General features: G+C 42.1%; 1 protein-coding gene across 1 annotated transcript; it reads left to right on the top strand.

Moving 5' to 3' along the window:
• The first annotated feature begins 182 nt into the window (after nt 1-182).
• Nucleotides 183-18486, top strand: slc22a16 (solute carrier family 22 member 16). The gene is made up of 9 exons (XM_048251028.1): nt 183-514; nt 1511-1990; nt 5095-5212; nt 5326-5640; nt 6466-6724; nt 7977-8104; nt 16650-16759; nt 17023-17122; nt 17864-18486. The coding sequence occupies exons 1-9, from the start codon at nt 465-467 to the stop codon at nt 18056-18058; spliced, it is 1755 nt and encodes a 584-aa protein (XP_048106985.1). The 5' UTR covers nt 183-464; the 3' UTR covers nt 18059-18486.
• Nucleotides 18487-24127: the final 5641 nt, after the last annotated feature.

Raw genomic sequence — 24127 nt, 5'->3', positions numbered from 1 at the left:
ACTTGGGTCACGAGAGTGCAAACATCCTCCAGGAGTTATACAATCTTAATGATTGAAATACTTAAAATTGCGGGTTCAAATATAATTCATGTAAAATCCTGCAATGCCAACATGTGGCGGAGATGGGTTGAATGGATATCTTGAAATCTCAATAAGCGTCATGTTGTGACGCAATGTGCCTAAGTGTGTGCGCGTTTTTTCCTGAGATGGCAGTTTCCTTTCACCTTTTACGAAAGTTTCAGAGAAAGAAAGGACTGTGGCGCTCTACAAACCTGACCATGATTTCGCCGAGTTGTTTTTCTGTTGGATGTTAGAAGTGGAAATTTTCCCGGCGTAACCGCCCCTGTTTCGACAGAATCTCTGATAAGAGACCTTTACAAATTGTGAGGAGCCAGTCGTCAGAGGGCAAACCCCCTGGATAGCGGTAACGCGGGACCCAAAACTGACCCAGCTAAAGATTCATTATGACCATCGGCGTAGAGAGATTATTCGACGAGCTTGGACACTTCAAACGGTAAGACCTTTAGACTAAGTTCTAACACTGCGTAGAAAAAGTGTGTTTAATCTACTAAATCAAATATAATCTATTGATGAATTCATGCTAGTTGGCACATATTTGCAACGTTTGCATGTCATACGGATTTGTGTGATGTGCAATTTGTTTTGAAGTAATTATCATATTTTATATATCATATTTAACTTACCAGTAAAGTTACAGTCGTGTGTTACCAAAAGTGGCATTTCAGTTAAGAGCCAGTTTTCTGATAATATCACAGCGATTATATGTCATTCTGTTGCCAGATGTCGAGCATAAGTTGGTCAGTCCATGCGCTGCAAGTAGACTCGTACGCGCTTTCAGCATTGCGTCATATAGGCCAAGGAAATCACATTAAAATAGTTTGTAGAGCACACGCTGACCCAGTCATAACGGTGTTTAAAACGGTCCTTCCTTCTGTGTCATGTAACGGTTCTGGCTTAGGCTACTAATCCTTGTTTCCCATCTACTCGTCTTGTTTCAAATCTACGGAGCCCAGGAGATGTCATTGCAATATTTATTTGTGTATCGAGAGAATGTGCGCTCATTTTAGTAAAATGTGAAGTCAGTTTACTAAATTGCGGTCTCATTTTACTCTATTGTGTGCACAATTTAGTATATTGTGTGCTCATTTAACTAGTATAAGTATAAGTAAGTATATGATTTAATATGATAATATGAATATGATAAATTTGGTCTCTGCATCGTGCGCTCAATTTACAACTATTAAAATGAGAGCACAATTTATTAAAATGAGCACACTACTTAGTAAGAACGTGCGCAAGATTGAGTAAAAAAAGACAATTTAGTAAAATTAGTGCACGCTATCTGGATATATACCAAAATATCTCGCAATGACCCCTCCAGGGTTCCGTACAAATCTGCGTTTAATCATTTCAAGTTCTGGTCTGGCTTGTTATTGACCTGAGTATCTATCCTAACCACGAGGTAAACATTATTCATCCTTCCTCACAGGTACCAAGCATGTCTGTATTTCGCAGCCGTATTCCAAGCCATATCATGTGGGATTCATTATCTCGCCTCTGTGTTTTTGGTCGAGACGCCAAAGTTCCTCTGTGGCGTAGAGAACATCACTGATGTTCTGTTCGTCAACCACACGGCGGCATCGCTTCAGGACATCTGGTCCTTGTATTCTCCCGGTAAAGGGCCCGTGGTCGTCCAGACGGCGGCAGGTCAGCAATGGGAGCTGAGCCAGTGTCAGCGCGCGCTCCGGTTGGACCCAGGAGACGATCTTCGATACGTTTTCAATGGCACAAAGAACGTGGAGGCAACATGCCCAGGCGGATTCGTTTACGACTTGAGCGAGGTGCATCAGAGCATCGTGACCGACTGGGACCTGGTGTGTGAAAACGCGTGGCTCGCCAAACTCACGCAACCCACCTTCATGTTAGGCGTCCTTATTGGCGCGCTCCTCTTCGGAGACGTTGCTGACAGGTAAGGCACGCTGTTTGTGTGTGTGTGTGTGTGTGTGTGTGTGTGTTTGCTTGCTTGCTTGCACGTGTGCTAGTGAGAGAGAGAGCTACTGTAAGAGCCTTTAATCCTTGATGTAATTGTGTACAATTCATTCATCATATCAATATATTGCATGTTGTATTATGGATCTCATTCTCATTCATTGTCATCAATTTTCACTAAATATCAGCATGGAACATATGACCTACAGTAGGAACACACCTTAAAGGAATTATCCGGAGTAAAATGCACTTTAGATCAATTTACTAGGGCTGTCAGTCGATAAAAAAAAAAAAAATATATTAATTAATATATATATTAATTTAAATTTTTGCTGTGAAAGTATTTTAAATATTTAAATTCAAATGAATCATTGAATAATCAGCATTAGTGACATTAAAGTTCAAAAACTCTTTTATTATTATTTTCACTGTTCAAATAATTGGCATAATAATCTATGATATGACCTAATATGCTGAGGAAATAAATTCAAATGTTCTTCGGGAAGAAGTTTTTTTTTTTCACATACAAGGCATTTCAGGCCTTGTATGTGAAATAAATCACATAAGTAATATAAATAAACTTGACTTGACTTTGCTTGACTAGGGACCCTCTACTCACTACCACGTAAGTGTAATGTTGTTTGGAACTGTAGAAGAGGTATAAAAATAGCGTTTTGTAGCGGTGAAATAATATGCCCTTCTCACTTCCACGCTAACGAGTTTTGACTAAAAATGGTAAAATCGAACTTTCTCAAAACACATCCGAATGACATGATTTTGATGTCAACTCCACGTATGTACTCCCAATCATCCATAAAGTGCATTTTACTCTGGATAATTCCTTTAAGAGAGTGTACTGTATGTGAGAGTGTCTAAGGGGCCCTAGACACATTGAGTAGTGTGCATGATAGCCTAAGGTGGGGATCCCATTGGAAGCATAATGCAACACTCAGACCAAATAAAAAATCTCATCTTGTTGCACAAACGGTCTACGTTCTGTTGCCGAAACTGACAATTGATGAGTGACTGACGACTGACAACTGAAAGTTGAACCAAGTTCATCGCTCAAATTGTTTAACACCAACATTACGCAGCCACTCCAACTGTTCTGCTGCTGAACCATAGGACAACTGGCACCTGGCGCTGGTCAATGTGATCCCTGCCTAAGAGTCCTTGGAGAAGTTGAGCTGTAAGGACACTAGATAGTGTACATGAGCCTACAGTATGAGCTCACGGACCAGCTGAGCAAGAGTGCGGATGGCTGTCTGAGGATCCATGGATCAGTTGAGCGGTAAGGACACTAGATATTGTACATAATATCCTGAGAGGACCATGGACCATTTGAGCTGCAAAGACACTAGATAGTGTACATAATATCCTGAGAGGACCATGGATCAGTTGAGCTGTAAGAATGCAAAATGGCAACTCAGAGACGGTACTCCCTTTTTGTGGGTCTCCCAGACACTGGTCAGTATGGACTTGACGGTCAACATGTGCGGAGTGGAGCAGATTCAGGTCATGTGTGCTTAACACAGATGTGTGTTTGCACTGTAAAGTATCCATGGTAACAATCAATATGGGGGAGTATGTGTGTGTCTCTCATTAGTCTGCTGAAAAAAAGGCATGCTGTGCCACATGCCCTTCCAAAGGTGCTATAAGCGATGTAACACGGGTTCTAAGCTAAAACATTGTTTTTCACATGCAGATTCACATTCCTGTGCCCCGGATACAATGTAAATAAACACGGTCTCCTTGGACAGCCTAGGCTCCAAAAACGGCCACAAAACAACTTGGGCAAACCTTGACCATAAAAACATAACAAACTGTTATGTTTTTATGGTCAAGATGCGATGTTTTTAAGGTCATTACTGACAAGATGCGCGTTTGGGAGAGTTTCAATTGCATGGGAGGGAAGGGGAGGGAGTAGCGAGCTAGCTCTCTGTTTTGTTTGAATGTCAACAGAAGTGACATTACCCTGCATCGCTTATAGCACCTTTAAGTGTGTGGCTACAGGCTTGCTTATTTTGAATTGATAAATACTTATCTGGCATTGGGATATGCGTAGTTGTATTATTGACAAATGGTTTCCTGGCATTGGGAAATGCATAGTTGTTTTGCATTGACAAATACTTATCTGGCTTTGGGAAATGCCTATTTATCTTCTGTTGACAAATACTTTTCCGGCATAGTAAAATCGTGGTGATTTTGACAAGTGCTTATCTGGCTTTGACAAATAAGTACTTGTCTTAACAAAGCATAGAGGAGATTCCTAGTACATAACAAAAAAGTAGTGAACTTATACAACAGAATAAATACATTCTTTAAGTGGATGTGTGTATGGGTGATGTGATCAGTTCTTCCTTGATCATATAGAACACATCTGACCTTTTGCCCCTCTCAGGGCCGATTCATAATCTATGCAAGACACAAGCTAGGGTTTGACACTCACAAACACACACACGCACACAGATAGTGAGAGAGAGAGTGAGAGAGAGAGAGAGAGAGAGAGGTTAAGACGTAGTATGGTATGGAATGTGTGTGTGTGTGTGTGTGTGTGTGTGGAGGGGGGGGGGGGTCTCCATCTCCAAAATGCCTCATCCAGAATTCCTCAATCTATAAATAAAGCGAATGCTGCTCTTACTTCACATAGCTGCTGTCTTGCGTAATCTCAGTGTATGTGTGTTTTTCTTCACATTTGTGTGTGTGTAAATGGTGAGTGGAGGTTGTCAGTGAGAGTATGTGTGTGTGATGTAAGTGGGTCAGTTGTGTTTGTGCATCAGTGTGTATGTGTGTCTCTGACAGAGTGTATGTGTGGCTGTGATTGTGTGTGTGTGTGTGTCATTTCATCTTTACTGTCCGTATCTTTTCCCTATAGGGCTGGAAGGTGTGTGTGTGTGAAACACAATCATTGTGTTTACTTAATGACCGACAGTTTAGTTTTAAATAAAAATCAATTTGGGCATAGTCTAAAGTAGGTCTATTAGTGTTCCAAGTGTTATGGAAAGGCCTGGAGGTGAGTGTGTGTCTGTGCCTTAGTGTGAGTGTGTGTGTCTGTGCCTTACTGACCGATGGTCTCTCCTATAGGGTTGGGAGGAAGCCCATTCTGATGGCCACCAGCCTGTGCCAGTTTATGTTTGGAGTGGCGGTGGCCTTCTCAGGAAACTACTACCTCTTTGTGACGATGCGATTCCTGCTTGCCATGGTGAGTGTTTTATGAACTAGCTCAGGAGTTTGACAGGATACAGACACACACACACACACACACACTGGCTTTTGAAAACCGTCTGTGTGTGTGTGTGTGTGTGTGTGTCGCAGGTGTCCAGCGGTTACCTGGTGGTGGTGTTTGTGTACGTGACCGAGTTCACGGGCAGCAAGGTGCGCACGTGGACGTCGCTGCACGTGCACGCGGCCTTCGCGGTGGGCATCATGGTGGTGGCGCTGGTGGGCTACCTGGTGCGCGTGTGGTGGATCTACCAGATCATCCTGACGCTCAGCACCGCGCCCTTTCTCCTCTTCTGCTGGAGCTTCCCCGAGACGCCCTTCTACCTGGTGGCCAAGGGACGGCATCAGGAGGCCCAGCAGCTCCTGGACACCATTGCCCGCTTCAACGGCCTGCCCGCAACGCTACAGGTATGTGCATGTGGTGTGTGTGTATGTGCACTCTAGTGAGAAGGGGGTGTTCATGATGTTCATTAGAGTGATGATGAAGATGATTATGATGATTAGAGTGATGATGATGATAATGACTGATGATGTTGATTAGAGTGATGATGATGAGGATGATTAGAGTGATGATGGTGATAATGACTGATGATGTTGATTAGAGTGATGATGATGTTGATTAGAGTGGTGATGATGTTGATTAGAGTGATGATGATGTTGATTAGAGTGATGATGATGTTGATTAGAGTGATGATGGTGATAATGACTGATGATGTTGATTAGAGTGATGATGATGTTGATTAGAGTGGTGATGGTGTTGATTAGAGTGGTGATGATGTTGGATTAGAGTGGTGATGATGTTGATTAGAGTGGTGATGATGTTGATTAGAGTGGTGATGATGTTGATTAGAGTGGTGATGATGTTGATTAGAGTGATGATGATGATGTTGATTAGAGGGATGATGATGGTAGTGGTGATGACGATGATGATAATGATTAGATTGATGATGATGATGCTGATGATAATTAGAGTGATGATGATGATGATTAGAGTGATGAAGATGATGAAGATTATGATTAGAGTGATGATGATGATGATGCTTATGATTAGAGTGATGATGATGATGATGATTATGATTAGAATGATGATGATGAATGTGATTAGAATGATGATGGTGATGATGATGATGATGATGATGATGATTATGATTAGAGTGATGATGGTGATGATGATGATTAGAGTGATGATGATAATAACAATGATGTCTTTCTCCTCCTCTTAACCGTCGGCAGGTGTCTGACCTGCTGGATTCAAACGCCGCCGAGGGAGCTGCGATTGATGAGAAAGTGGCTGAGGCCTCTGGCCCCGCTGCCCACTCTGGCGAGTCCGAGCACAAGATCAGCATCTTGGACCTGTTTGGCAGCTGCAGGATGGCCATTCGCACGGTCATCTGCTGGTCCATCTGGTTTATCGGCAGCCTTGGCTACTACGTCTTCAGCCTGGGGTCAGTCAACCTCGGGGGCAACCAATATGTCAACCTCTTCCTCGTAGGTGAGTGTGTGAGAGTGTGTGTGTACGTGTGTGTGTATATGTGTGTGTGAATTAGAGATGAAAACTAACAATCATTTTTATAGTTGATTCATTTCTTGATTTATCAATTAGTTGTTTGAAGAAAACCATCAGGAAACAGTGACAAAATGTTCGTCGGTGTTTCCCAAAGTCCCAAATATATTTGCTTTACTGTGTGTGTGTGTGTGTGTGTGTGTGTGTGTGTGTGTGATGATTTTTATGAAGGGAATGTGCAGACATTTCCAGGTTATCCCACGTTACAGTTTCTTGGTTAGAGATGCCCATTTTCACACTACTGTAGATTTATTCACAAAGGACTATATGCCTGTTGGGGGCTGTTTCAGCAGCACATTTGTTTCCAGTTGAGCATCAGCAACAGCATCTTCTGTTCTATTCTGCTCCTTACATGTTCACTAAGACACTAAACGTCTTGTTTAGGCCCAATAGTGCAACTCTTTATTCAACTTAGATCTGCATAAATCCTTAAGCATTTTAACATACTCATTCACTAGGTGTAACCCAACCGGGTTCGTATAAACAGGTACGCTAAAACACCGCAGGTGATAGTCAAACGGAAATATTTATGCTGGCTGAAAAGCCTTCCAAGAAGTATGTGGCATACTGTATAAGCAATTACATAAACAGATTGCCTTTAACCAAATGTACGACATGTACCAAATGTTATAGAGAAGTAGTACATTTGCATGTACAGCAATATCATTTAATTGCCGTTTTCCTCTCCTTTTATACCCTATAATGAAACACAATTCTAGTCTGGACTGGATTGCTCCTGTCAGATATATTACTCATGGAAAGATATGAGACATAGTTTTGATACACATCCAGCCTGGCAATTGAAAAGTGTTATGATGATCAGAGTTCGCCTTATGAAAAAACGCATGTGTGTTTATTGATGACAAAGGTCAGGTGTGTGTAAATCTCCTGGAGTGCACCTGAGCGATGCAGGCAGTGAGCTATCAGAAGGCTTTACAGATACACCATTTGCATGTCAGACTCCTAAAACCACTGAAAACCGAAGGAAGTCAGCAAAGAAGACAAAAAAGCATAAATAAATATGAAACATGAAATCCTTGGATAATAAAATGATGTTATGTAAGTCTTTTTATAATTAGATTATCACTGTATCCCTCCAGTTGTCTTTGGCTATAGTCAGTATTGTCAGCATAGTATTTGGTTATTGGCCCTAACCGTTTTTGTGATTGGTTGTGGGCAGGTTTGGTGGAGATTCCCTCTTACCTGATTGGCTGTTTTTTGATGGATCGGGTGGGCAGGAAGAAGACTTGTGCTCCAGCGCTTCTGCTCAGTGGAGTGGCCTGCATGATCGTCATCGTCGTGCCAAATGTAAGTGTGTGTGTGTGTGTATATATGTATATGTTTCATGCCTGTGTGTGTGTTGGATTTGAATGGCATACAGTATGAGGGAGAGAGAGAGAGAGAGGCGCACAAGCTATTAGAAGCAGCGATGTCTGATGTAGAGGTGTGATCTGAGACCCAGGCCATGTAGGGTGTGGGTGTGGGTGTGTGTGTGTGTGTGTGAGAGAGAGTGTGTGCGTGTGTGTGTGTGTGTGGTTCTGTGGCTCTGTGATTTAGACTACTCAGGCTATGTAGGGTGTGTGTATGTGCGTGTGTGTGAGTGTGTGTGTGTGTGTGTGTGTGTATAGTTCTGTGGCTCTGTGATTGAGACTACTCAGGCTATGTAGTGGCTGGGAGTGTTCAAGCTGCCTGGTTCGGTGCATGTCATAGATAGAGTCTTTATCGTCCCATAGCGATAATCATTTCCACACCTTTCATCATGTTCCATAGCACAGCAACTTTTATAAAACATATATAGCATGTAACACACATCCATCCACCCCTGTGACATCTCTAAGAACTATGCCATACTATATGGCATTTGATACCATCAATCATGGGGTGCTTTTATCCAAATGATCAACTTTTAATTTTCCCTCCTGCGCAATTAATTGGATTGAATCATACTTATCAAATAGGTCAGAGTGTGTCCAAGTGAAAAACCATCAATCACAATCTCTTGGCATACTCACAGGAGTCCCACAAGGCTCCATATTGGGTCTTTGTGCACGGCAGCAGTGCAGTTTAGGCTGCAAATCAGTTAACAACTTTGATGCAACATATCACTGCATGGTTAAACCAAAATGGTTTACAATTGAATGTATCCAAAACGGTGTGCATGTTTTTTAGCAAGTCAAAAAACATTTTACAGAACCTGATGTATTAGTGGCAGGGGAGAGACTGCAAGTAGTCTCAGAGTTTAAGTATCTTGGAGTGCTTATTGACAATCAGCTATCATTTAAACCTCATATAAAAAAGATTTGTCAACGAGTCAAGTTCAATCTGGCAAACTTCAGACACATCCGCAATTGTATGTCAACTGAGGCTGCAATCATGTAAATGCACTCAATGATCTTCTCCCACATAACATATTGTTTAACAACTTGGTCTCAGACAGGTACCACTTCCTATACCTCTATCCAGTCGCTGTACAAACAGACACTTAAAGTCCTTGATAAAAAGCCCAGATATCATCACCACTATCCAATTTTTAAATATAAAATATTAAGTTGGGAAAATCTGGTGAAATATACTAACTCCTGTTTAGTGTATAAGATTATCAATGGACTGGCTCCTCCAGTTCTAAATCAGTTTGTAAAAACAAATCCACCCACTTACAGATCTACACGTAGCGCAGTTAGAGGAGACTGTAATTCAACTGAGAAAAAGTAGTTTTGGCCAATCTGCTTTTTCTATTAGAGCTGCACATGACTGTAACAGAATACCATCCTATATTAGAGACATGAAAATATACTGTATTACATTCAAATCCAATCTAAAGAAGTGGCTAAACAGACACAATAACACACCGCTAACGACTCTGCTTGTCATTTTTATGAGGCGACTGCACATTTACCATCCCTGCCCCATGCTCTCTCTTTTTTTCTTTTATTTCCTTCATTTTATTATGATAGGTTAAGCTTATTTTCATTTGTTTGTAATATTTTCATAGTACGTCTTATGTGTAAAGTGTCATTTTATCTTTTAGGTCTGCAATGATGTGTGTAGAGTTTTTTTAGGCACATCTGGCCAGTTAAGATCGGCCCATGGACAACAGATGCAAAATAGCCATGTTGGCTAATTCTGGTGCATTTACATTTTTATGTTCATTAGATAGATAGATAGATAGATAGATAGATATACTTTAATTATCCCACAGGAGGGAAATTCAGTTGTTTCAGCAGCCTTAAGAACATACAGCAAGCACATACACACGCACACATATAGTCCACATACATAAACAAGAAATTACTTTCACCCACAAGACATAGCATATGATAGCTGTCAAGGTACCACATCCAAGTACCAAAGTGTAACAGCCTAATAAGACATAAATCAAGACAATTGCCTCCATATTAGATATAAAAGATTATAAGTTGAGGGGTTGGGTGCCTTGCTCAAGGGCACTTCAGCCGCTGCCCAATGGTCGGGGCTCGAACCGGCAACCCTCCGGTTACAAGTCCAGAGTGCTAACCAGTGGGCCACGGCTGCCCTAAATATGTGTATATTTATTATATATAATATATATAAATCATAAATATGTGATATGATACAGGGGTTGCCATTTAGTGATCACAGCACTGTAAATGGGGGTTAGGCTGGGATTTTTGCAATCTAATTTTAAGAGAGAAGTTAAAAGTTCAGAAAGAAACTGTAAAAAGTTTACTTTGTATGCAATAACAGCAGTTTTAATCTGTATTTGCATTTATAACAGGTCCTGTAGCAGAGTAAACTCACACATACACACACACACACACACACACACACAGTCTGGCCTGGCCTCACAGACATAGGATGGCATATGTTGACAATTGGCAGGAACTTGACCCTCCTCCAAGACCCTCTTGCACAGAGGAACAGCTGGCCTGTCCATGTCAACAGATACATTAGGGAGAGGATGGGCAGTCCACGCAGTGGACAGAGAGAGAGAGAGAGAGAGAGAAAAGAATGCATGTGTATGTGTATGTATGTGTGCACACTGGTTGGAAAGCAGATAAATACTGTTTTTTCGGGCACTAGGGCAACTATTTTATGACCTTTGTACCCCACACACATACTTACAGCTCTCCATCTTTCTCTCTCTCTCTCTGCCTCCCTCTCTTTTCTCCTTTCTCCTACCCTCCCCCTTTCTCCCATTCATCTCTATCTCTCTCACTACTCCGTTTCTCTTTCTCTCCCTCCTACTTATTCTGTGTGTGTGTGTGTGTGTAAATATCATTGTATTTCTGAGAACAAACACACATGTGCACTCACTCAAACCCAGTCCTACTCAAGTTGGCCCTAATACTTCTGCTCCTGACTGGCTGTCCCCAGATTTTACAGGTCTCTCTCTCTCTCTCTCTCTCTCTCTCTCTCTCTCTCACTCTCTTGCTGTATCTCTTTCTCACACACACTTTTTTATGTGCACATTCATACCAGTAGAAGCAGTAGAAGGTGGACGCTCATTTAAAAGGTGGACATTCAGTGTACTAATCCTTCATCAGTTCTTTAATAGGACTCACAGGAATGTAGTTTCACAATAACAACCCATAACAATGATTTACTATAACATTGTAAAACAAGTAGGAATTCCAGTCTGTGTTTAATTTATTTTCTAGAGTTCCTGAAGCAGGTTTTATTTTTATCGGAGGAATAAATATGAATATGTATAGTACGACTAGAAGTTCTTCTAGAGGTTCTCAAGAAGAACTTTAAGTATAAGTATATATACTCTTTTGAGGGAAATTTGGTCTCTGCATTTATCCCAATCCGTGAATTAGTGAAACACACTCAGCACACAGTGAGGTGAAGCACACACTAATCCCGACACAGTGAGCTGCCTGCTACAGCGGTGTTCTGGGAGCAGTGAGGGGTTAGGTGCCTTGCTCAAGGGCATGGGAGAGCAGTGCTCAACCACTCCCCCCGCCCACATTTTTCCTACTGGTCGGGGATCGAACCGGCAACCCTTTGGTTACAAACCCAAAGCCCCAACCAGTAGGCCACGGTTGCCCCAAAACACCTTACACCCTACACCCTTTTAAGTTCATCGTAGAGTTGCTTATTTTTGGAGGCTTGATGGGAAGAGGTATGGTGAAGAGTGTTTTAACATATGGTGTGTGTGTGTGTGTGTCAGCAGTCTTTTCAGGTCACTGAGAGTCTGCAGTAGATCTAGAGTCATGGCAGCACTATGAGTTATGGAAGTGCAGGTGCAGTATTTCCCCTAGACATGTTTCCAACAGCAGTGCTGTTGATCGTAGGAACCCCCCCACCCCAAAAAAAAAAAATGTTGAAAAAATGACTACTTTAAATGGTGACTTCTGGTGGATTTTGTGAAAGACATGGACAGATTGAGTGTTACAAATTATGACATAACCATCAACATAAGCATTTAAAAAGCATGATTATTGCAGTACTTGAACAGGATTATTCATGTTTTTCTTTCACCTTTTTCATTTATATTATTAGTAATTAGCCACTGTACAACTGTACACTGTAGGCCACTGTACACACTATACCTATTTAGAATGATTTACGATACATGATACATTCAAAAATAATTGATTGTCCTATTTTTTTTTTTTTTAATTAAGGCATTAAGACAAAAGGCAAAAGATGTTTTTATTCCCTCCTTTAGTCAATTTCAGCATGGGTGTCTTAACTTTTGCACAGCACTGTATAAACTATATAGACTTCTCTTTCATGTCATTACACTGTATTGGTGCTATGCAAGTCGAATTGAGTGCCTGTCACTTTAAGGCCGGACGGCCTGTGGGCTTGCTTGATTCTCACGGTTTTAAGCTAATTTAGTAGCGTTGTTGTGCATGGTGCATAAGAATATGTGGATGAAATGAATTATGTTTTCCATGTCATTTGGTAAAATAAATGCTCAAAAACTCGAAGAAAATCGATCTTGGATTATAGGAGATAAGTGTCTTGTATCATTTCTATAATTTTGGTGAGCTCTACAGGAATTACAAACTATCTCCAGATGTATATGGTTGCGTATCCTATTACTCAAATTCAATTAAACCCACCAATAGGCTAGCTAGACCTTAGTTTCACAGCCTAGGTATTTTAGCAACACAGGACTTGAAAGCATTGCCTGTATCACAAACAAAAACGAAGCAATGCGTGGATTTATCTGGGAATAGGCTACTGAAGGCAGGGGCGAGCTATCTCGCTGGCGTGTTTAATTTGGTTCCCTGGTTAACATAATGTAGGCTACGTTTGCGTCTGCTAATAAACTTAAACACAAACAAGCGTGATCTCCTGTGGAATCTCTGACTGCGCCTTCAACGTTAGCCTACTATTATTTGTTGACATCAAACCTGAACGAACGGCAGCTGTTCCTGAAGTTCACACAAGTTCAGGGAAACACTGAGGTGTGTGTGCGTGTGTCTCTTTTTTTTTGTTGCTCAAGCAAGGGATGTGGGGCCCTTGCTTGAGCAGCACCATTAGAAGTGGTCTAAGAGAAAGGGAGAATTAAGAAAGAGATGAGATAAGAGACCAGATGAGCAAAGGGACGAGAGAAGAGAACCTCAAGACAATACAAGAGTACGTCACTAATACACAGGACAGGACCTCAGTTCACACAGAACAAGAGTACGTCACTAATACACAGGACAGGACAGGACCTCAGTTCACACAGGACAAGAGTATGTCACTAATACACAGGACAGGACCTCAGTTCACACAGAACAAGAGTACGTCACTAATACACAGGACAGGACCTCAGTTCACACAGGACATGAGTATGTCACTAATACACAGGAGTGTGCATGATCAAAAACGTTTGCACAAGCAAGAAAGATGTGAGAAAGAAAGTAAACACACACACACACACACACACACACACACACACACACACACACACACAACAACGTGTACTCGCTGGTTTCAGAAACATCCTGTGTGCATGATTGATTGAGACCAGCAGTTTGTGGGTTGCAGGTCTCTCACTCACACACACACACACACACACACGATGCTAACCTGCGGACCTTATACTGACCTTATACGGACGTATGTGTGAACGACATACACGCACATTACAGAATCTCCGTGTGGTTGTCGAGTGAGGGGTGGGGGCTTGTAGAGTTCACAAGATGCGAGATATGACGAGAATATTACGCGTCAGCTGCCTGTCACAGCTGCTTTTTGTTTACAAAGTGTAGCCTATGCATTATTTAGGCTAAAGAAGAGAAATCTATTAAATGCGTAGGCTAATACTTGAATATAGGCTAGTCAATGTAAGTGCATTATACAGTATTTGTATGTGTGCTTCAAATAAACACATTTATCTGTTTTCAACGTAATCTACCAGAATCTGGTTTATGCTTTGAGAGAGAGAGCATGCACAAACTTTATGGCAGGCTACCAGCCAATTCAGTAGGCTAACTCAAGACTTCAAGGCCATCACAACGTTTTTAAGCAACAAACAAAATACTAACAGTGAAGTTGTTTGTTTTTTCATGGTTTTATTTTTTCCAAAAGCATCCTCTCTTAATGCATGCCAAGGAACATATTTTTGACCATGGGTGCTGAATAACAAAAATAATGGATGTCCGACGATTTCTCCCCTAGCATGATATGATTTGAATTTAGACAGCTACGCCATTTCAGCTGTGTATGAGTAGGCCTAAGAGCAAGAAGTTTTATAATGCCCTGGACAGCCACATTCCACTGCAACTATCGCCCAGCACTTGCCACTCCGACTCATCAATAAAACTGCGCGAACACACACCCAGACCCAAAAGCACTTGACTTTACATCATTAAACTATTTCAGTATATTGCTTTTCTGATTGTCAAAACCACACCAGAGATGTTTGGCTTGAAAATATATGCTAATTAGGCTGCAATGACCTACAATGGCAAACAATTTCTGAGTAGCCTAACTTATGGTGTCTCCACTCCACAGCAAAAGTGTCCTAACCACAGCTGTTTCTATCTGAGCGACTCCAATAGTGAAAGGATTTCAGTGTCATATTTCGGTGGCACTAGCTAAGCTGTCGTGGAACTCGAGATGACATGTCTACTGATAGGCAACAGGTCTCACCCACACAAAATTCTAATTGCAAAAGATGCATCCTACCTCATCTGTTGTACTGGAGTTATTCGAAATTGGGCTTTTCACAATCCAACGATATATCCAAAGTGCGAACTAGTTGGTGATGGTCTATGAAAACTGCCAGTATGCATGCTACACGGAGTTCTGACAGGGAAGCAGGCAAGATATAACCCACGATCGCCATGGTTTCGATTGTCAATTAAGTGTTTGTGGTAATAATGACAGCAACAATAAAACCATCTGTATATTTTACGATCTTCATCATTCTTGACAGATCACCAGCCTCCTCTGGATGGTCATATGCATAGTTAGCCTATACCTTTAGTTTGCATTTACATTTTAAAACACGAATCTACTGTCTTTACTGCCGGGAGAGAAAACAATCCTGTATTATTTTCTGTAGCCTAATTCTGCCTAAGGCTATCAATGAACAGAGAACCGTGTTGGCTAACAATTTATTAAACACTCCTGTCTTTGTCGTCAACGACGTCGCTGTAGGCTACTGCCTTTTCGCCTTCTGCTTATGATGATTCAGTCTTTTGAATTCGTTTGGCCTTGCCATGCAGTTGTAGGCTACAACGTGCCATTTCCTTCATGTGTTCTATCAAAATGTTGTATGCCCTCATGGACAGTAGCTCCGTGATGTCTGCATCTTTCCAGGTCGGAGATTTTCTGGACAGTACTATGACACTCCATCATAACACTGGCATTTAAGTCAGATCTAACCACATGGACGCACAAAAGAAAGTCACCAACACGCCCTCTCACTAGGTGTGAATTTTAACTACAACAACCGGCTAAATTCGGACTTCCATATGACCGGTTATGTCGTTCAGATATACGGCCCCACCGTTTAACAACGGCAGAACCTCCGGTCTTACACGTATGTCTGAAAGCGCTTACACACACACACGAAAGAGAGAGAGAGTGTTTGTGTGTGTGTGTGTGTGTTTGTGTGTGAGTGAGTGAGTGAGTGTGTAGAGAGTTGATTTTGACACAGATTTAGGTCTGTGTCCACTGCTAAGTCCTGGCAGCTGTGTAGGAATACAAGTGAATGGAATCAGTATGTGAGACTGTTTAAAGTAGCCTAAAATATGAAGTACGAGGCATGTAAACATCGCCAAAAACTCCCTCCTGGCTCAAACACCTCAGTTCAAAATAAGCTGAGGGACGATCAAGTGATCTGTCTGGCCAGTGTGAAAAAGCTATGTTCAACTATGTATGTGTCTAGCTATGTTCAACTCCCCCCATAAATATTGTTTATTCAGAGACACTGGAAAGGAGACTCAGACTGACCACTGGTGAAAGCCTGTCAGACTAAACATTTAGTCTTTTTGACAAGTCCAGCCCTTTCTTAAAGAGCCAATCACCTTGTTGTTAGAGGCATAGCTGACATTTCATCTTTGAACCTTTTGTTTGTTGTCAGTGTTGCCGTAGAGACAGTTACGTTGGGAAATTTGGCACATGTACTGTCGCTCAAACAAGCCCCCATCTGTACTTAAGACTTGCTCTCTCATTGTGTCTCAGTGTTTCTGTTCAGTTGTAATGTTCTATTGAATTTCCTACTGAATTACATGAGACACAAGCACAGTGTTAGGAAGACAATAGAGTTTTTTTTAAAGGCATTAGCAAAGCAATAGTGTTGTACCGCATAGCAAAGCAATACAGATGTATGTGTCTTTTCTCCAGGAAGATGGCAGCACTATGACCCTGACAACCCCTTGTCACCCCCACCCTCTCTCTCCCCCCGTCTCTTGTCATATAGGACATTGCAGTGTTAGCTGTTGTGCTGAACATGACAGGCAAGTTTGCTGTGGCCATTGCCTTCGGCCTCATCTACCTGTACACCTGTGAGCTCTACCCCACTGTCATCAGGTACCTGTGTGTGTGTGGTGCGCGAGTGCATCTGTGTGTGTGAGTTCAAGTGTGTTGAACTTTGACCAGGCTGACCTTTGTGCACTTGTAATTCAATTTAGTTTAATTCAATTCAAAACACGAGAGGGGCAATTTGCAGTCCCGTAGAGTAGTATAAAAACATGGCACAAAGCACAAAGACAATAAACTGAGAATAAAACTCGACATATCCCTCTCTCTCTCCCTCTCTCTCTCTCTCCCTCTCTCTCTCTCTTTCTGTCCAGATCGCTGGCAGTGGGCAGTGGCAGTATGATGTGTAGGGTGGGCAGTATTGTCGCTCCATTCTGTGTGTACCTGGCCGACTTCTGGATATACATGCCACAGGTAAGACAGCCAGCATCAGACACACACACACACACACACACACACACACACACACACACACACACACACGCGCGCGGTGTGGGGCTGTGGTAGTGTAGTGGTTAAGGAGCTGGGCTAGCGTGCATCACCTAGATCTACAGCTCTGGAAAAAAATTAAGAGACCACTGCACATTTTTCTGATGTCATCCTATGGTTGCTGAGTGACATTCGGATGAGTTGGCGGTCATACAGTATTCAAATTTGCAGTGGTCTCTTAATTTTGAATATGACGTCAACTCATTTGAATGTCACTCAGCAACAGTAGGATGACATCAGAAAAATGTGCAGTGGTCTCCAGAGCTGTAGATGCCACAAAGTAATCCTCAGGAGCACTGAGCGTCTCACACACATTGAGGATCCTCAGGAGCATCGAGCGTCTCACACACATTGAGGATCCTCAGGAGCGCTGAGCGTCTCACACACATTGAGGATCCTCAGGAGCATCGAGCGTCTCACACACATTGAGGATCCTTAGGAGCGCTGAGCGTCTCACACACATTGAGGATCCTCAGGAGCATCGAGCGTCTCACACACATTGAGGATCCTCAGGAGCGCTGAGCGTCTCACACACATTGAGGATCCTCAGGAGCGCTGAGCGTCTCACACACATTGAGGATGGAACATTTCACGAGAGTTTAATAGACAGACATTTTGTATAATACAGTTTGACTAATATATTATCCCCTTCCTCTTTCCCTCCAGCTCATCGTGGGAGTCCTGGCCTTCATTATCGGCGTGCTCACCATGTTCCTACCAGAGACGCTGGGCCAGCCGCTCACCTCCACACTGGAGGAGGCCGAGGCCCTGGGCACCAAGCCCAGCAAGGGGACAGCCAAGATGGGCAACCCTGCCAGCAACGAGTGCCTGGAGCTTAATCAGCCCATGTGCAAGGCTTGAACACAGGGATGAACCAAGAGGGAGAGAGTGTGTGTGAGAGAGGGGAAATGTGTGTGTCACACACACACACACACACACACACACAGATACACACCGAAAACCAAATGAAAAACAATGGACAAGAAAACAACAATACCAGAGTGCCGAGCTTGCAAATGTCCCAAAGGACATTTGCAGTATTACTTTAATTAAAAAATCTGAACATATAGACCGAACCATCATATGCAGATGTGCAGGAGTATACACTATATATTTACTTTAATGCTGTTTCATGCTGTATTCATTGTATTATGAAGGAGATGTGCATGTGTGTGGGTGTGTGTGTGTGTGTGTGTTTGAAAAAAACTGACGTAGTTTGATCCATTGTGGTGGTGTGTATGTGTACGAGGAGATGCTGAGATGAGAATGCTTGGAAATGTGTTGTGTTTTATTGTTTTAAAGTAGTGTTAAATGTTCTCATCACCAGTGTTGTAGTACTCGAGTCCGAGACTCGAACTCGAGTCCGAGTCATTAGCTAATTGTAGAGACTTGTGACTGAACTTGGACTTGAGCACTGAATGACTCGAACTTGGACTCGGACTCGTGCATTCGCACTCGCGATGACTCGTCGAGGACTCGACCTTTTTTTGTAATATGTCATTAGGCTATAATTTGATATATGATTTTAATATCTCATACATGACATGACATTACCTAAGGTTACACTCAGCCTAGGCTAAACATCACACTGTTGCTGCTGGATAGCTGCTGCTGGATAGCTGATCACTGTGGCTTGGACAGTGTTTTTCCTGACTGACGCGAGAAGCGTTCCATTCATTCATTTTCATTTGGGGCGTGCCCTGCCGTGCTTCTGTCTGTTAATTTGTAGCAGGCTATTCCAACCTCCAAGTAATCGGATGAAAGAAAAATAAACTAAAAGTTTTCCCGATCAAGTTATAGCATAGCCTACTTCTTAATTTTGGTGTCATACTGACAAACTGAACCTCTCGTGGGTGGGTAGGCCAGAAACAACTATTTAAAACCACGAATGAAGTGGATTACTGTTACTGTTCAAACGAGCGATTTGATAGCCTAATCCACTGCACGAAAAAAGGAAATAGCAACTTGTTCTATTTCTAACAGGTGAATATCGTAGCAAATAGTAGCCTATGGCGATGGCAGCTTAAAAAAAACATTTATTTCACTAATCTCGCTGAAATGAACGTAGAATGTGGCCTGTTGCGCAAAGAAATTAATTAGGCAGATGATCTGGATCTCCGTTAACCGAAAGCTAGTTTTCATCTCTACTGTTGACGTGAAATATGTCTCCATAGTGTCAGTGAAGTGATAACATTGTGCAGTTGCAGGTAGCCAGTGTTCATGCACGGGAGTCAGAAAGAAGCTACAAAGACGGACACTGCTCTGTTTCTGCCCCTCCCAAACTGTGCTAAAATTGTGTAGGCTATTTAACAGCCAGAATTTTTATAAAATGCCAGGGGAGGCCCTTTTATGATCCACACTACCTCTTACAAAATAGGCCTACTCCAACATCTAGCTCTTGTGAAGTATGAACTTCTACAACACTGCCTATACAATTGTCAGCAGTCAGTATAAGCATAACGTGACTTAATGGCCTGTGTGATTGGGATGTGGATTGCTCATTTATTATGAGTAGGCCTATAGGCTATGGTATGGTAGTCTCTCCGATATAATAAATACAACACACTCGGACTTGACGTGGATCAATAGTGACTCGACTCGGACTTGACTCGGATGAGTAGTGGACTCGACTCGGACTTGGAATTTTTTTTTAATGACTTGGACTTGACTCGGACTTGAACACTGGGGACTCGAACCTGGACTTGGACTCGAGGCATACTGACTTGACTACAACACTGCTCATCACACATAGGGAGTACAGACAGCAAGCGGTTTGGGTATGGTTCCATTGCCTTCTTAAACTATTCTATATGAGCAAGTGGTTTGGGTATCGCTCCATTGCTTTCTTAAACTATTCTACATGAACTTGTCTTCAGGGAGACCTCAAGAAAGCATGTATTTTGTGTGTGGTTTTTTATAAGTGGGTATGTATAGAGGAGTATATCACATTTTAAAGATGGTGTGTGTGTGCATGTGTGTGTGTGTGTGCGTGTGCGCGTGTGTGTGCGTGTGTGCGTGTGCGTGTGTGTGTGTGTGTGTGTGTGCGTGCGCGCGTGTGTGTGTGTGCACTAGGGCTGTCACTAAAGGGAGTACAGACAGCAAGCGGTTTGGGTATGGTTCCATTGCCTTCTTAAACTATTCTATATGAGCAAGTGGTTTGGGTATCGCTCCATTGCTTTCTTAAACTATTCTACATGAACTTGTCTTCAGGGAGACCTCAAGAAAGCATGTATTTTGTGTGTGGTTTTTTATAAGTGGGTATGTATAGAGGAGTATATCACATTTTAAAGATGGTGTGTGTGTGCATGTGTGTGTGTGTGTGTGCGTGCGCGTGTGTGTGCGTGTGCGTGTGTGTGTGTGTGTGTGTGTGTGCGTGCGCGCGTGTGTGTGTGTGCACTAGGGCTGTCACTTTTGTGAAAAAATCCTGTTCGATTTTTGAGACATAAGTGTTCATTGAATCGATTGTAAAATCGATTTTTCATGTCTAAAGACGTTTCCATTGTCAACGCCAAATATAGGCCAATCCACAAAAAGTAACAGGCATTAGGACCGAACGTAAAAGAGGGCAGACGCAAGCCAGCAATATTTCTGATGATTTATTGGCATGAAGTTTCGTGCACAATGACAAACAGGAGTGCTACATTCTCGAAAAACAATAAGCCGAGTATACTGCCATTACATCAGTGACAAACATTACTGCAGGCTTCAACGTTGCTGTGTTTACAATTAGAAATGTCAAACAAATTTAAGCCCTCATGGGAACTCGATTGCACAGTTTGCATAGCCTACCGCTTTGTTCTTCTCCATATAGTTTGATATACCAAAAATCCGAAGTACTTCCACATCGAACTCCTCAAGTTATTAGGGCCTATCACTAGTCTCTCTCATGTCGCACAGGTTGATCACGTTGTCCTCCATTTTTGGCATAACACGAGCAGCACAGCAGCTGATTGAAACAGCTGTTTCCGGTGCGTAAAGTTGGTGGGAATTTTCTTTTTAGCTTTCGCATATACAATCGCTTAGTACAGCCGTAGCTGGTTTTAAGTCTACCACGTGCAGTTAAGTTTTTATGGCTTATACCGCTATTGTAGTTTTCGAAACTTGTGTTGTTTGGTCCAATCGATTATGCAATCGATTTTCGAACGTAAAGTGACAGCCCTAGTGTGCGCATGTGTGTGTGCGTGTGCATGTGTGTGTGTTTGTAATTTACATAGTTTACGTTGACCTTTTTCTTTTCATTTTGGGGGAACTGGGACCCTCCAGTGTTATTTTATTTTATTTTATTTTGCTCTAATTATTTGTGTGCATGCAGGTGAAAGTGAAATAAGCTACATTGTAACTCTAAAACTTGACTTCCTGTGTGGCTATCAGGTGTTACAATACAGTAAATGGAACATACAGAAGCTCAATAGGCTCTTTGCACATACGGCTCATTTGTTTCTGGTGGAGCCAGGTGTGTTGGAACCTGCCGCTGTTGTTAATGTAATTAGTGTCTACACGGACCCAGTTGGGTCTTGCACCTAGTAAATCAGTATGTTACGATAAAGAAGGATTTATGCAAGTTCAAATTATTATTATTGGGCAAGCAATATATTCAGTGTATTCAGTGAAGATGTTTGGAGCAGAATATGACAGAAGATGCCATTGCAACACAGCTAGCGCTTCACTGGAAACAAAGCGGCCGCATTGAAAGACATTCGTGCAAAGAGCCCATTATATAGTCTGTGATATCATATATAGATTGTGATGTGATCTCTTATATGGACTGTGATATCATATCATATTAGCCTGGCTAACATGAGATGAGGTCTGGGAACTAGACAGTTATTTTTTTAATATTTGAGACGTGGTTTACGAATGCCCAGAGCGTTCGGCGCTACGAATGTCTATCAAATGCGTCTGTACGTAGCTTATAACCGCTTTGGTGTGTCGTCATCGTCTTGCTGCCCCCCCCCCTCCATTCTGTGATTGGTTCCTTCGTTGAGGTGAAAATCGGGTCCATGGAATCCAGGTTGCCTAGCAGCGTGAATAAAATTGCGCACGTGAGGCAGCCTGGGGAAACCCAGGCTAATATCATATAGACTGGAATATGATATACTAACATCTGTGTCATCTAATGTATCTAATATACCATAATATGAGTGTTTTGGACCAAAACTATGAACAGCTAACAGACACATGCTCCAACAGGGGAGTGAAGGCATGCGTGGGGTATTGAAGCTGTCTTTGTGACACATCAAACTGAAATTTCACAAAAAAACATTTTATTTTCAATATACATTTGATGCAAAGAGTATTCCAAACATTCAGGTCATCTTTGCTGCTAGTGCAAGCCTCTTTTATACATGTCTCTAGGATGGTGTAATCATGCTTTTGTCCGAAAACAGAAATTGTGCACCTACTCTGCACATTCACACACACACACACACACACAATCTTATGCGCGTACAAACACACACACACACACACACACACACACACACAAATTCACAAAGACAGTCAAAACACTTATAGATACACACAATCATGAAGCTTCCAGGTGAACTGTTTTTGCTACAGTTGTGTTATTTAATTTATTGATCTGGACAATGTTTTTTGTATTGAAGGAATGTTTTTTTATGCAATAATTAATTTTCAAGAATAAAGAGAATTATGTAGCAAAAGTATGTGTCTGTCTGTGTGTCTTACACCGTATAGGAGGGGCAGAAGGTGTGTGTGTGTGCATGTATTTATCTATGGGAATCCATGCCTTGTGTGTCTGTGTGATCTATGTTTGTGTGTGTGTGTCTGTGTGGACTGGCGTGATCTATGTGTGTGTGTGTGTTTGCTGCTGGAGCTAATGTGAGGTGTGTGTGTGTGTGTGTACCTGTCTGGCATGGGTTCATGTTTGGGGTGAACCAGGATGCCTTTTGCTGTGTTTTACACAGCTGTTGCTGTCTCTCTCTTTCTCTCTCTCTGTGTGAGTCTGTTTACACACACACTCCACCCCTCTCGAACAGCGAATGAGTGAAAGCAGTGTGTTTTGGGATTTGGACAGAAACCACAGAAATTAATGGAAAACATTTATTTCTGTCTCTCTCTCACACACACACACATGCACACACACATTGGATTAGTGTATTCGTTCTAAACATGCCCCAATGATTTCACAACCCCATGCCGTCCCAGTTGGAGTTTTGTCAAACACCAAAGCAGGGACAGGAGTTAAACAGGAACACTGCACACCAGGAATAAGAACATAATAATAATAATAAGCTTTATTTGTATAGCACTTTTCATACACAGAATGCAGCTCAAAGTGCTGAACAGTTGGAGCATGTAACACAATAACTGGTTAGAGCATGTAACACAAACATGTAAATGTACGCCTATGGACATGTAAACAAACACCATACAGTAATTTCCTGTGTATTTACTGCATTGTGTATAAGCCGCAGGGCAGTGTTTTATGCAAGTTAAAAGAAACAAAAGCATATTAATACCATATTAACTGCGTGTATTACCGTATTAACTGTGTGTATAACCGTGTATTAACTGCATAGCTGAAGAAATCTTGCAAAATCAAAGCCGTGGCTACTAACTGGGAAATTAACTTTGTGAAGACCCCTGTGGGTTGTGCTAGCTGCATGTAGTGCAGAAGCTGTTTTGCTGCAGGTCTTGGCTTCCTGTCTAGGTTGGTCCTGTGTAGCTGTAGCTGGTTTGAGTGGAATGCTTCCGAATGTTTCCTGAAGGGTGGCAGTCATTGGGCCTGGACTGGAGAGGTGGAGAGCTTCTGTCCAGGTTTAAACAAGGCTGCCAGTGTTGGTGCTTCAGGACAAATCTACACAATCTGTTAACGGAAACATTCAAGTAACCCACCTACATGACTTCATCTCTGCTGAGCTGTGTACACACACACACAGTTACTGAGTGGTTATCAGTGATGGTAAA

Source organism: Alosa alosa, chromosome 8, assembly GCF_017589495.1.
Source record: "Alosa alosa isolate M-15738 ecotype Scorff River chromosome 8, AALO_Geno_1.1, whole genome shotgun sequence".
Lineage (NCBI taxonomy): Eukaryota > Metazoa > Chordata > Actinopteri > Clupeiformes > Clupeidae > Alosa > Alosa alosa.
This window is presented reverse-complemented; position numbering and strand designations above follow the sequence as displayed.

Bases quoted from the DNA above. Each gene is read 5' to 3' on its own strand.
- slc22a16 (XM_048251028.1), top strand. From the start codon at position 465: ATGACCATCGGCGTAGAGAGATTATTCGACGAGCTTGGACACTTCAAA. The intron at 515-1,510 runs GTAAGACCTTTA...CCTTCCTCACAG, and splicing joins GAGCTTGGACACTTCAAACG to GTACCAAGCATGTCTGTATT. The intron at 17,123-17,863 runs GTAAGACAGCCA...CTTTCCCTCCAG, and splicing joins TCTGGATATACATGCCACAG to CTCATCGTGGGAGTCCTGGC.